Here is a 13,927-nt window from a genome sequence, read left to right on the forward strand (position 1 = left end):
AGTCCAGCTCAGGAGAGGATGCGCACCAGCGCCTAGTGGATATTCTGCTCGCTTTTTTTCTGCAAGAGCAGAAGAGTGAGAAGACAAGTGTTTGAGGGACAGAAGTGCAAGGGAAGGAGAGATGCCACTGGGGGGGTTTGCGGGTCTAAAGGAGAAGCTCAACCCGGGGAAGGAGGAGTTGAAGAACAATGTGGGCGACTCTCTGGGGAACCTGCAGAAGTAAGTGTGATGGCAGTTGAACTGGAAACTAAGCGCTGTGAGAAGATTGCTTGTGCACATATACTGTATCATGCTTTACATATGTATCATGCTTTTGGTATATTGAATGAAATTGGAAGGGATGTAGAATTTAGAAATCAACTCAAAATGTATTAAGCAGCTGATTTTTGAGAAAAAAATTGCCTCATAATAATGATTATATATATATATATATATATATATCAATAATGGTAAAATAAATAAAGTACAGGATGTATAGATATGATGTTTATAATATGATATTTGGATTTTGGTATAATTTACCAAAATATATATATTGTTCAATAATTTGTTTTCAATATGCCATAATGTTTAAAAAAAAAAACTAATTTTCCAAATTGTTTCTCAAAGAAAGTAAGAAATAAGACAACCTTACATTATAAATGTAATATTCAAGCTTTTAAATATCTCTTTATCATCTTGCAAACCTAATAAATTCATTTTGGCCACTTGTCAAAAACATTATATAGTGTTATAGGTGTATCCATACATATTTAATATCTAGATCATCCGAAGAGATTCAAAAACTGAAGATTATGTAAGAGCGAGATGTATGTCTCTTAAATTGCATACACATTAGACAGCTTAATATGTGAGATAATGTAAATAATTTCCTGTGTCTGAGTAATATTGCCAGGGCATCTAGCTAGTGTGATTGGGAAAACTGAATATATGGGCACACTAAATAATTTAACAAGTCATGCAATATTTATTTTCTATATAAAAATTATATTCCTACTTAAAATTAGCTTAATTCTTCCATGTTTAAACTGAACAGGACATTTAGATTGGTGTATTAACTAAGCAAATGGACCATATTTTAATAAATAAGTAAAAGTTGTGTAACAGTTGCTCTAGAGCACTGCCATTTCCAAAAACAATATATAATATATTCATATAATTAATTATATTTATTAATATAATCATTATAATTCATTATAATTATGTCCATGATAGAAAATAAGTGTAGTGACAGTTTACCACAGGTATTATTTGAGAGAATGCAATGCTGTGATCGAATGGTATCTGAACATGGCATCTTATTTTAACTTTTTTTGTGGTGAAATGAAAATAATGTATTATCTTGGGTGAATCTTTCTAGCTGCTATTGTCTGTTGATGGCAATCCTTGCACATTGAACAGTTAGCCTACAACATGACGTTATGATTTAAGTTTTAAGTTTAGTTTTTTTTTAACTCTCCACATCTGTGTTATTGATGATTATATTTGACTTTAATGCTTTTTGTTCAATTCTAAACAAAAAACCCTAAAAATCTATACTCATTCATACTATAATCAAAATGATAAGAAGTGTCTGGAGAGTTTTCATTTAAAAACAAAAAACAGAGACGAAAAATAAAGTTTTTCTGATCTGAATAAGTGTGTGCATTGTTCACAATAGAAAAATAAATTGTGTGAGGTCCGTTTCGAGAGTGCACCAGACCAGGACTTCATCTTAAAGTGGCTTTTGTGCAACGACAGCGTTAACAAACATACGGCTCTTAAAATGATGCCTCTTGATCCTCCCTTCACAATCTGCCAGTGTGCAGCTTTTAGTGAGCTCCTTCCTCTGTATATGGAAGAACTCAGGTGTGCATTTCAAAATAGACAGATGAAAGTAATTCCTGTGAGGTGAAGGATGAGAGGAAAGATGCAGGTTCAGTAATGGAACAGGTGCGTGCAGGCGAGAGGGGGGAGCACCAAACGCAATGTGACCTTTTCTACTCCACACTCTGGAAACCAAAATTTACTCTGTCCATCCAGTACATCATAATATGGGTAAAGCTAAAGATAAATTTGAAATCCAAAAAGCAGTCCAGTTCAAAATGTGGCCAAGGCATCTACACACTATCAAAAAATCTAGCTATATAAAAATCTTATATAGCTTTCTTGGTGTCCATACTGTATTTAATATCTAGGACATATGAAGAGATTAAAAACCTGATATCTCTTATATATTTCTTGAACATTAATACAAAGTTCGGTCATGAAACTCTAGATGGCGAAAGCTGATAGTTACGTAACTCATTCTGCTTGCAATCACATCATACTCTATAGGGCACAGCTGATTGGTTCCTGCTGTATTAGTAGCCAATGAGCTCGCTGCTCAACCTTGAAATACTTGGTCAGCATTTGCTGTAGCAGTTGCAGCGCACTTTCATAAACCCTCCACCTTCCCCAGCTCCACATGCATAGATCTGCTATGGGTAATTCATATTGTACAGCAGCAGCAGCATCTTACTTGCTCACAGCAGGGCGTCATGTGTGTATTGGCAGTAGAAAGTCCTGTACTTAATTTTCGTATAGCAGCAATAACATACAGCAGCAGCAGTGACCAAACATATCGGCATTGTCATATCTATTACCATGCCAAATACTCTGAGAGGTGTCATGACAGAACTCAATTGTCACTTAACTTAAAGGAGAACTCCGGTCAATTTTTAGTAAATTTGGAGTGCTGTCAATACAGAGAACAACGACAATTATCCTCTTTTTAAAATTTGCACCCTATTGACTTGAATGGGGCACGTTTTAAACCTGCTTTTATTTCTCTGATCATCCTTGATGTGTCATACAAGTGCCCAGCCATGTTGAGTGATTCCTTCAGAGTGAACACGAGTGAATCTGACTGCAGGAGATGTGAAAGATATTATTAAAAATGATGTTATATCAGCCAGCGCACATACCTGTATTTAGTTCCTGTTTTCCAAAGTAGTCCGAAGTCCAAAGTAGTCGATTGTCGAGTTGACGCGCATAGGTTTAGTTACTTAGATCACGCGCAAAAACAGGAACTAAATACAGGTATGTGCGCTGGCTGATATAACATCATTTTTATTAATATCTTTCACATCTACAGCAGTCAGATTCACTCGTGTTCACTCTGAAGGAATCACTCAACATGGCTGGGCACTTGTAATGAAACATTAAGGATGTTAAGAGAATAAAAGCAGGTTTAAAACGTGCCCCATTCAAGTCAATAGGGTGCAAATTTTAAAAAGAGGATAACACGGTGTAGGCAACACCGATTTTTGTCGTTGTTCTCTGTATTGACAGCACTCCAAATTTACTAAAAATTGAGCTCAATGTTAAAATTGACCGGAGTTCTCCTTTAATTTGTGAGATACATATGTAATTTTTTCCGTTTTTACTGCAAGCCATTTCTAAACCCTTTATTATCCCATGGTAGGAAGATCGATGGCACTAATGTGGATGAAGAGGACAACATTGAGCTGACAGAAGATGGCCGGCCAGTGGCAGCCCCTAATCGTAGCCCACCCCTTTTGGATTGTGGCTGCTTTGGCCTTCCCAAACGGTACATCATCGCCATGCTCAGCGGACTTGGCTTTTGCATCTCGTTTGGCATCCGCTGCAACCTCGGTGTGGCCATTGTAGAAATGGTTAACAACAACACTGTCTACATCAACGGGACTGCCGTCATGCAGGTGAAACCAGTATCAAATGAAAATAATACCATTCCCATACATCCCTCATCAAATTTATCTTAATAATTTACCACATTGAGTTTTATTCAACATATTTTGTTTCAATTTATATTCAACATCTTTTCTTTCTTTCATTCTGATTTAAAAAAACTGACTGAAAATTAAATAACTGTAGAAATTGCTATATTGACAGCTCCAATTTGTAACAGTTTGAGAAAGAAAATTATGTATTGTGTATCTATTTTCTAATCAGATGTGTTTATGTGTGTATGTGTATATATATATATATATATATATATATATATATATATATATATATATATATATATATATATAAATCTCTCTCTCTCTCTCTCTATATATATATATATATATATATATATATATATATATATATATATATATACGATCAGAAAATAATTGCTTAATTTGATCACAATAAATATTTTTCTCACACAGCCAAATGGTCTTAATGAATGAAAATATACAGCTTTAAAAAATTTTTTTACAGAGTGAGTTTCTATAATCAGGTCTTTGGCACGAAAAGATTAGACAGTTAAGACAATATATTTTACTTCTTTAGCTATCAAGTTCAAAGGACAGATTATTTATTCTCATCAATGATTTGTTTGGTGGTTAGCGGACACAATTTCCTGTAATTTCCTGTCATATTTGATATTGGGAAGAAGACATGACTCACACACACATATTCACAAGGTCATTTTATTATGAATGTCTTGTGATAAATCAACCTGAATTTTCCCTATTAAACACAAAAATGTGCAACAAGTTTGTATTTTTTCTTCTTCTTTTTTAATATATTTTCAAGCTAATATTGTCTTCTCTCATGTTTGTGTCCTTTAGCCAGCTCAGTTTAATTGGGATCCAGAGACAGTGGGATTGATACATGGCTCTTTTTTCTGGGGCTACATTGTCACTCAAATCCCTGGAGGATTCATCTCCAATAAGCTTGCAGCTAACAGGTGAGCCTCATCTTGATGCACGGGCCTCCACGCCACGTTTGGAAGGAAAACGCATGTTATAGTATAACTCTCATATTACATTCAATGTTCAGAGGTGTTTCAAGACCCAAGGGACCACAGTGGTCAGGGCTGCGAGGGTTAAATTTGTGCCGCGTGTTGATTAGAGGGGCGATAGCGGTCTTGTAATAAAAGCCTCACAGGAAAAGAGGACACGTGGCTGACAGAGTTAATAATGAAAGATCCAGCAGCAGATCTCTCGCTGAAACACCAGCCACTAGAATATTACAAGTGTCACTTACACAGTGTTTTGGAAAAAAAAGAGGCAGATGGATGGATTAAATGGAGATAAAGGATAAATGAATGAACCAAAATGACTCTCTTCGGTGATGTAGCTGCGTGAGTGTGCAGGGCCTCTAAAATCATTAAAATCACACGCATCATGCCCATTCAAACTAATGGGATTTTGAGCAAAGTGGATTTTGAATGCAAAAATAGGTCTGTGATAATTAAATTGCATGAATATTCAAGGTAAAATCTTAATTTGGTCAGTCCAATCAAGTTCCACTGTCCACAGGTCATTTGCATATGCATATATGATTAATCAGGATTTGAACCTGTGCATGCTAAATAAAAGCTGTACCACTAGACTAAATAGTTTACAAATGTTACTTAGTTCCTGAATAAAACAACATATGTTCACTGTAACTCCAATATTCATTTAAAATTATGGTTGCACTGACGCTTCAAACTATTCATTGAAATTCTAATGCATTTTGATATTGCCTTGTTGTGATATTGAAGTTGCCATTAAACGGAAGTTGTGATTGTCTTTTGTTCCCTATTGTGATGTATGTTTGAGTGAAACAGCTTCTTGAACAATATATATATAGGGTGGAACTTGGTTTTGTCCGTCAGGAATTGATTGGATAATTGTTGTTGTTTTTTTGCCAGATCATAGCTATGATCTCATTTGAGTGACAGGTTGTCCCGCCCTTGTGCCAGTAAACCCATAATCAGAGAAGATGTGTTGTTGCAAGTGCAACATATTTTGATTAAAGATTACGAGGGAGTTTTTAGCAGATAAATGTCAGAAAAGTATGCCTCCAATGTAAACTGATAAATGTGCAAAATCTTTATAATAAAAAAAATAAAGTGAAAAAAAAAAAAAAGATTACGAGGGCACATGAATTTGTTGAGAAAAAATAATGATGTGAATGGATTAATCATAAATAATAAATACTATTACATAAAAAAGCAAGACTTGTCAATTTTGATTTCATGGGGACTTTAAGGTTCTGTCACAAGGTTCAAGTTACAAAAATTACTCTTAAGGTGTCACTAACTCACAAATTCCAGAACTGTTGTTAATTTATTAAATTAATGTATTCAGATACCATTATGGAATTACCTATCCTGACTGTGCATGTTTTTTCACAACAATCCTATTTAATTCTACATTATTTATGGCTTTATTGATTTTACATTGCTTCATTTTAATTCAGTCCATACCTGAATTAACTAACATTAGCAAATGTCTCTGAATTGTTTCTCAGGGTTTTCGGAGCAGCCATTTTCTTGACGTCATTGCTAAACATGTTTATTCCGTCAGCTGCCAGGGTTCACTACGGCTGTGTCTTGTTTGTGCGAATCTTACAAGGTCTGGTGGAGGTAAGTGTTCATCAGTGACCTCTTCTTCAAATATGTCACGTCATTAACATTTTAAAAATTAATTTACATATAACTTAACTTTCTATATTACATACTCATTGTGAATGGTATGTTATTTATTGATCAGTAAAAATGTAAATTCTGTCATTCTCAATCATTTTTTTTCTTTTTACACAAGATCAGAAGAGAATACTTCACAGTCTTTTTCCATATGCTTATTTTCTAAGCTCAACAAATAGCTTAAGGTACCCTAAAATTAGTCATGCACTATATTTTAAGTCATTTGAAGACAGACATACGATACAGTAGCTTTTGAGTGATGAAGGTTTATTATTCATGAAGTCATTATATGGGTGAACTGTTTTTTAAAGTATTAATTTAAATGGTCATTAGAATCAGCCATTTTGGTTTAAAAAAAATAAAGCATACTAACAGTGCACGATGTTAACAGGGTGTCACATATCCAGCCTGCCATGGGATGTGGAGCAAATGGGCTCCTCCAATGGAGAGAAGTCGTCTGGCTACTACCTCATTCTGTGGTGAGTATAGGTTTGTGAAATAGGCCTATTATTTATGTAAATGGTCGGGTGATGTTTAATGTTTTAGAAATTACAAGAAAACACTTAGACTATTTACTTTATCAATGTATTTATTATCATTACTCACGAAAAATGGTTTCAAGCGAAGCCAAAGCAGAACAACCGTTCCGTCTCTGATCACTACAGTAGTGGTGTTTGTTAATTTCCTGAATGAATCAAGTGTTTGAATCGTTGAGTGAATGATTCAATGCCTGCATCCGAAAACTTCAAAATGCTGCATCCGGAGGCTGCATTCCAGGGTAGGAAGGCATCAAGGCACATCTAATTCCAATGTTAGCTTCCCTTCCTGTCTCTTGAGATACCTGCATCTGATCGATTTTTGAAGGCAGCATATGTATCCTTCACTGCCTTCAATATCCCACAATCCTATGCGGCTCCATACTTTGATGTAATACTTCAAGCCGCTTAACCCCCCACTAAAACCACCCTAAACTGTTTGGCTGGTCTTAGCTGGTTTAAGCTAGATGTAACTGGCATAAGCTGGCCTCCCAGTCTGGCCAAACTGGTGTTCAGCTGTTTTTAGCTGGTTGGTCTGGTCATGGTCTGGCCTGACCAGTCTGACCATTTAAAGTAGTGGCCAAAACCCCTCTAAAACCAGCCTGTTAAACCAGCTATGACCAGGCTGGAAAAGCTTGGCTGGTTTTAGCTGGGGGGTTTTCTTTTCAAAAGGGATGTGTTTGTACCTGTTTCTGCATTAGAAGTAAACACTCAAGACTGCTCACAGTCCAGTTGACCAGTATCAGAGACAACTGAGGGTATATATTCCAATGCTCATTACATTACCCCTTACAATGCATTCAAACAGCCATCTTCCACAATAAAAAGGTGCCATGACAACCTCTGCTTCAAACAGCTCTTGACATGACAACTAAATGAAGATTGTCTGTACACAGCTTCACCTTCTGTATGTTTAAGAGGCTTTCTCCTGATGACACAAATGAAGCAGCTTCTATGTTCAAAAGCTCACTCGAGAATCCTCTCCTGTGCCAAAAAGGAAGGTTTACAAGTGCATCCCAGTAATAAAATATACATTAAGACACCTTTTCATTAAAATCCAATTTCCTGCAGCTGTCCTGTCCTTCAGGCAGAGGCACGTGTTGCACAGAGCAGAGGAGTGAAGTTGTTGCACATGCAACTGAGTCGGCAAATCTGTTACTCCTAAGGACTTGAATGCTTTCGGGCATTTAAAGTTTCCTCAAATAAATGAGAATCTGAAGCTAAATGTAAGATTTATTACGGTGAAAAAATAAGGGATGAACGATATACAGTGCTGAGAACAAGTATTTGATACACTGCCGATTTTGCAGGTTTTCCTACTTACAAAGCATGTAGAGGTCTAGGTACACTTAAACTGTGAGAGACGGAATCGAAAAAAATCCAGAAAATCACATTGTATGATTTGCAAATAATTAATTTGCATTTTATTGCATGACATAAGTATTTGATCACCTACCAACCAGTAAGAATTCCGGCTCTCACAGACCTGTTAGTTTTTCTTTAAGAAGCCCTCCTGTTCTCCACTCATTACCTGTTTAAACTGCACCTGTTTGAACTCGTTACCTGTATAAAAGACACCTGTCCACACACTCAATCAAACATACTCCAACCTCTCCACAATGGCCAAGACCAGAGAGCTGTGTAAGGACATCAGGGATCAAATTGTAGACCTGCACAAGGCTGGGATGGGCTACAGGACATTAGGCAAGCAGATCGATGAGAAGGCAACAACTGTTGGCGCAATTATTAGAAAATGGAAGAAGTTCAAGATGACGGTCAATCTCCCTCGGTCTGGGGTACCATGAAAGATCTTACCTCGTGGGGCATCAATGATCATGAGGAAGGTGAGGAATCAGCCCAGAACTACACGACAGGACCTGGTCAATGACCTGAAGAGACCTGGGACCACAGTCTCAAAAAAAACCATTACGCCGTCATGGATTAAAATACTGCAGCGCATGCAAGGTCCCCCTGCTCAAACCAGCGCATGTCCAGGCCCGTCTGAAGTTTGCCAATGACCATCTGGATGATCCAGAGGAGGAATGGGAGAAGGTCATGTGGTCTTATGAGACAAAAATAGAGCATTTTGGTCTAAACTCCAATCGCTATGTTTGGAGGAAGAAGAAGGATGAGTACAACCCCAAGAACCCCATCCCAACTGTGAAGCGTGGAGGTGGACACATCATTCTTTGGGGACGCTTTTCTGCAAAGGGGACAGGACGACTGCACCGTATTGAGGGGATGATGGATGGGGCCATGTATCGTGAGATCTTGGCCAACAACCTCCTTCCCTCAGTAAGAGCATTGAAGATGGGTCGTGGCTGGGTCTTCCAGCATGACAACGACCCGAAACACACAGCCAGGGCAACTAAGGAGTGGCTCCGTAAGGAAGCATCTCAAGGTCCTGGAGTGGCCTAGGCTCCAGACCTGAACCCAAAAGAAAATCTTTGGAGGGAGCTGAAAGTCCGTATTGCCCAGCGACAGCCCCGAAACCTGAAGGATCTGGGGAAGGTCTGTATGGAGGAGTGGGCCAAAATCCCTGCTGCAGTGTGTGCAAACCTGGTCAAGAACTACAGGAAACGTATGATCTCTGTAATTGCAAACAAAGGTTTCTGTACCAAATTTTAAGTTCTGCGTTTCTGATGTATCAAATACTTATGTCATGCAATAAAATGCAAATTAATTACTTAAAAATCATACAATGTGATTTTCTGGATTTTTGTTTTAGATTCCGTCACTTGCAGTTGAAGTGTACCTATGATAAAAATCACAGACTTCTACATGCTTTGTAAGTGGGAAAACTTGCAAAATCGGCAGTGTATCAAATACTTGTTCTCCCCACTGTATCGGCCACCATATCGGTATCGGCCGATATATGTTTGTTTTTAATGTTACTGTTGCCGGCCTAAAAAAAACTGGCCGATATATTAAAGCCGATAAATAATAGATTATTTCCTTCAGCTAAGACACTTCAGATATGCACTGTTTGCCATCATGGTTTTGAATTGCTTGAAATATGATTGAAATCACTTCAAAAAAGGAAAAAAGTGCAGTGCAAGTCTGTCATATAGGCTAAATAAAATGATAATGAGAGCATTATAATTGTGTGCTTGAGACATGGCTTTTAATGGTGAGACTTTTGTTTTTGTAATCAGGCTCTCAAATATTCTATAATAATTTGGATTTAAATTTATCGGCCAATATATCGGTTTTCGGCTTTCAAATATAAATAATTATTGGTTATTGGTATTATATTACCAAAATATTATATCGGTGCATCCCTAGTAAAAATTCACAAAACCAAATCTGCTTTCTCAAAGCTGAACCACTTGGTTTTCCTCTGTCATCTAAAAGGAAACCCCCGCATTGGCTTCAAATGATTGAACTGTCATGCGAGGTGAATATTACAGGTTGATTAATGCCCTCCCTTTTAATTGAACTTTCTTAATTACACTTGTGTGTGTGTGTGTGTTCTGGTTGGCAGGCTCTTATGCAGGAGCTGTGATAGCCATGCCACTGGCTGGAATATTAGTGCAGTATGTGGGCTGGCCCTCTGTCTTCTATATATATGGTGAGTTAGGATAAGCCTTGAAAATATATTGGTAAAGATTGATTTATACACCCAAAATAAGCGATGACTCCAATTATTTAGATTGTTTTACTAGTCAGTTGTATTGCTCATCATTCCAAATATGTACATTTAGTGGACAGTGTGATAATGTGACATTCAAAGATCAAGTGTGCAGTGTTAAAATAACTAGTGATATGTGGTTCTGTGCTCATATCCAGGTGTGTTTGGCATTATATGGTATATCTTCTGGCTCCTGCTGGCTTATAATAGTCCAGCGATACATCCCACCATCAGTGAAGAAGAAAGAGCATATATAGAGGCCTCTATTGGGGAAGGAGCCAATTTAATGAGTTCTACTGAGGTAGTTCTAAGTCTTCTGTCATGCATTTGGTACAACAAGCACATTGTTTAACAGAGAAGGAGGTTTTTCCCCATATATTTATTCATATATTTTCTTTGTAGAAATTTAAAACTCCTTGGCGTAAATTTTTTACATCTATGCCTGTCTACGCCATCATTGTGGCAAACTTCTGCCGCAGCTGGACCTTCTACCTCCTGCTTATTAGTCAGCCAGCGTACTTTGAAGAGGTCTTTGGGTTCCCCATCAGCAAAGTGAGCTGTTATGTGATTTATACATAACCATCTGTGATTTAAACTAACAGTCATTTGCAGTACAATTCCCTCTAGAAATAGGCTAACTAATTGATTTTGGGTTGTTTCAGGTGGGCATTTTGTCAGCGGTGCCACACATGGTGATGACGATCATTGTGCCCATAGGAGGTCAGCTGGCTGACTTCCTGAGGAGTCGGAAAATCCTCTCTACTACAAACGTGCGAAAAATCATGAACTGTGGAGGTATGCTAAGCTGTCTCCATGTAGCCCCGCCCCAAACTCACAACATTGGTTGAGAATTCACATACACTAATGGTTCCATGAAGAACCTTTAACATCCATGGATCTTCTCCATTAAGTTCTTTACAGTGGAAAAATGTTTGATTACACTTATTTTGAGGGTCCCCTTTAGATATTCTCTTGACTGTACATAATGTTCCACCTTGAGTATTAGTAGACTTTTAGAGTTAGTAGCCGTTAAGGGTTAGAAGAATAAGTTGGCATCTACTTGCAAAGTTACTTAGTCAACAGAATGTCTAAAGTGAACCATCAAAAATAAAGTGTTACCAATGTTTTTCACGCTAAGAAAAAACGGTTCTTTTAAGAATTGTTTACTGAAAGGTTCTTAGGGATAACCAAAATGGTTCGTTCTTCTATGGCATCACTGTGAAGTCCCAGTTTTGGAACCTTTCATTTTAAGAGTGTAAAAAAAGTATAAAAATACACACATTTACATGAAAAAAAAAAAAAACTGTTAGGAGCAGTTAACGTAACGCGTTATTGCTTTTAAAGACTCGTTTTAAAGGTTACACTTCATAGTGTTTAGGGTCAGTTCTGTGTCAACCAGCCTTAAAGGGATAGTTAACCCCAAAAATTTAAATTTTGTCATCACTTACTCACCCTCAATTTGTTCCAAACCTGTATGAAGTTATTTCTTCTGCTGAACACAAAATCTGATATTTTAAAGAATATGAGTAACAGTTGATAGACGCCATTGACTTCCTTAATATGGAAGTCAATGGGGCCCATCAATTGTTTGGTTATCGATATTCTTCAATATATCTTCTTTTCTGTTCAGAAGAAAGAAATTCATACAGGTTTGGAAGAAATTGAGGGAGAGCAAATTTGGGTGAACTATCCCTTTACGAGGCTATTCACACAGAATGCATTTTTCGGTCAGGCCAAGGAATGAGAACAGGTATGAAGACACACTGATCTGACTTCTGCCATCATCCATAGGTTTTGGCATGGAGGCCACGTTGCTGCTGGTGGTCGGGTTCTCACACACACGTGCAGTGGCCATCTCATTCCTCATCCTGGCAGTGGGCTTCAGTGGATTTGCGATATCAGGTGACTCATGAGACGGGTGTCAGTCACCAGAGTGTCAATCAACATCACCCTTTGCCGTTTTGCTTAGTCTGATTCTAACCTTTCCTTCAAAATATGGACACATAATTTTTTTCTTGAATGTTTCTTTGTTGCTCAGTTATAGGAGAAGAACAACAAAGTATAAAGTGCATGATGATGCAACCTGCAATATTAGTTTCTGAAATTACACAGGAGAACATCTAAATATGTGAAATGTATTTCTGTTTTAAAACACAGGATTCAATGTAAACCATCTGGACATAGCTCCTCGCTATGCCAGTATTCTTATGGGCATCTCTAATGGAGTAGGCACCCTGTCTGGCATGGTTTGCCCCCTCATCGTCGGAGCACTTACTAAACACAAGGTACTACATCAGATTATCCTTGTGCATAGAGAACCATTATGTATTATTTTTCTAACCTAAGAGATACAAGCCCACAGAACTTATCTTTTTCCTTATATTAGATAAAGGGATTTTTTGAGTGTGTGAATATTCCTTGGTATTTAAATACATGCCATGAATATTTATAGCAGTGTTGCTCAACTCATCGGCCGGGGCCCACTAGGGGGCCTCAGTAAACTTCCAAGGGGACCTCAAGTAAAAAAGTATTTAAATTAAAATAATTGATCTCTAATCTAAACTAAAATATGTAAATTAAAATTATAAAGTATTAGGTAACACTTTATTTTACAGTGGCATCGTTACATGCAGTTACTATAGTAATAACTTTAAATTATGCATAATTACATGCAACTAACCCTAAACCAAACCAAATCAAACCCTAATCCTAACCCTATAGTAAGTACATGTAATTATTTAATATTACTTAAATAATTAGTGTAACAAAGACACCTTAAAATAAAGTGTAACCTAGTATTATAATATAATGAAAATAAAAAATAAAAAATCCCAATAACTGTTTTTGTAATTTATTAATTTATTGAAGAACACGGTTCTTGAAAATTCTCAAAATGAATTGTGGTTATACATATATACTCATTTATTAATAAAAAAAAAAAGCTGTCAATTTATGGCAGAAATACAGGAAATAGCCAATATCAAGTAGCCTTTAAATATTGTGTTGGATAACAAGGGGCATTTGAGTCAAAAAGGTTGAGAACCACTGATCTATAGTGTACTGCAACTGTAAAGATGTTTTCACAGGTAACCCAACATATATTGCTTTCATTCAATTCATTAATGTAAGAAAAGGAAAAAAAGGAATATAATCAAATCAACCTGACTACATTAGGTTATACCAGCAAAAATATATTTTTTTGATGTGCAACAACCGCACATTTTCACTTTTCTACAGTGTAGTCAAGTTATTATAAAAACTAGGAAAGTAACCCGAAGGTTTTAGGTTCAATCCCCAAAAGTTGTGATTCATAAACTACAAAGCTAACAAGTACACCATGAGCTTTAT

The 13,927-nt window shown here is 36.9% G+C and overlaps 1 protein-coding gene across 1 annotated transcript in view; it reads left to right on the top strand.

Annotated features, from left to right (window-relative positions):
• The window catches only part of slc17a8 (solute carrier family 17 member 8), a 17,067-nt gene continuing 3,140 nt past the window's right edge, over positions 1-13,927 (top strand). Inside the window, exons 1-11 of the mRNA XM_079620765.1 lie at positions 1-219; positions 3,446-3,701; positions 4,566-4,684; positions 6,238-6,352; positions 6,804-6,891; positions 10,433-10,519; positions 10,738-10,880; positions 10,982-11,131; positions 11,242-11,374; positions 12,371-12,481; positions 12,737-12,864. Coding sequence (XP_079476891.1) covers positions 122-219; positions 3,446-3,701; positions 4,566-4,684; positions 6,238-6,352; positions 6,804-6,891; positions 10,433-10,519; positions 10,738-10,880; positions 10,982-11,131; positions 11,242-11,374; positions 12,371-12,481; positions 12,737-12,864 — 1,428 coding nt within the window. The 5' untranslated portion in view covers positions 1-121. The remainder of the gene's footprint in view (positions 220-3,445; positions 3,702-4,565; positions 4,685-6,237; positions 6,353-6,803; positions 6,892-10,432; positions 10,520-10,737; positions 10,881-10,981; positions 11,132-11,241; positions 11,375-12,370; positions 12,482-12,736; positions 12,865-13,927) is intronic.

This window comes from Phoxinus phoxinus (genome assembly GCF_949152265.1).
Source record: "Phoxinus phoxinus genome assembly, chromosome: 8".
Taxonomy (NCBI): Eukaryota; Metazoa; Chordata; class Actinopteri; order Cypriniformes; family Leuciscidae; genus Phoxinus; species Phoxinus phoxinus.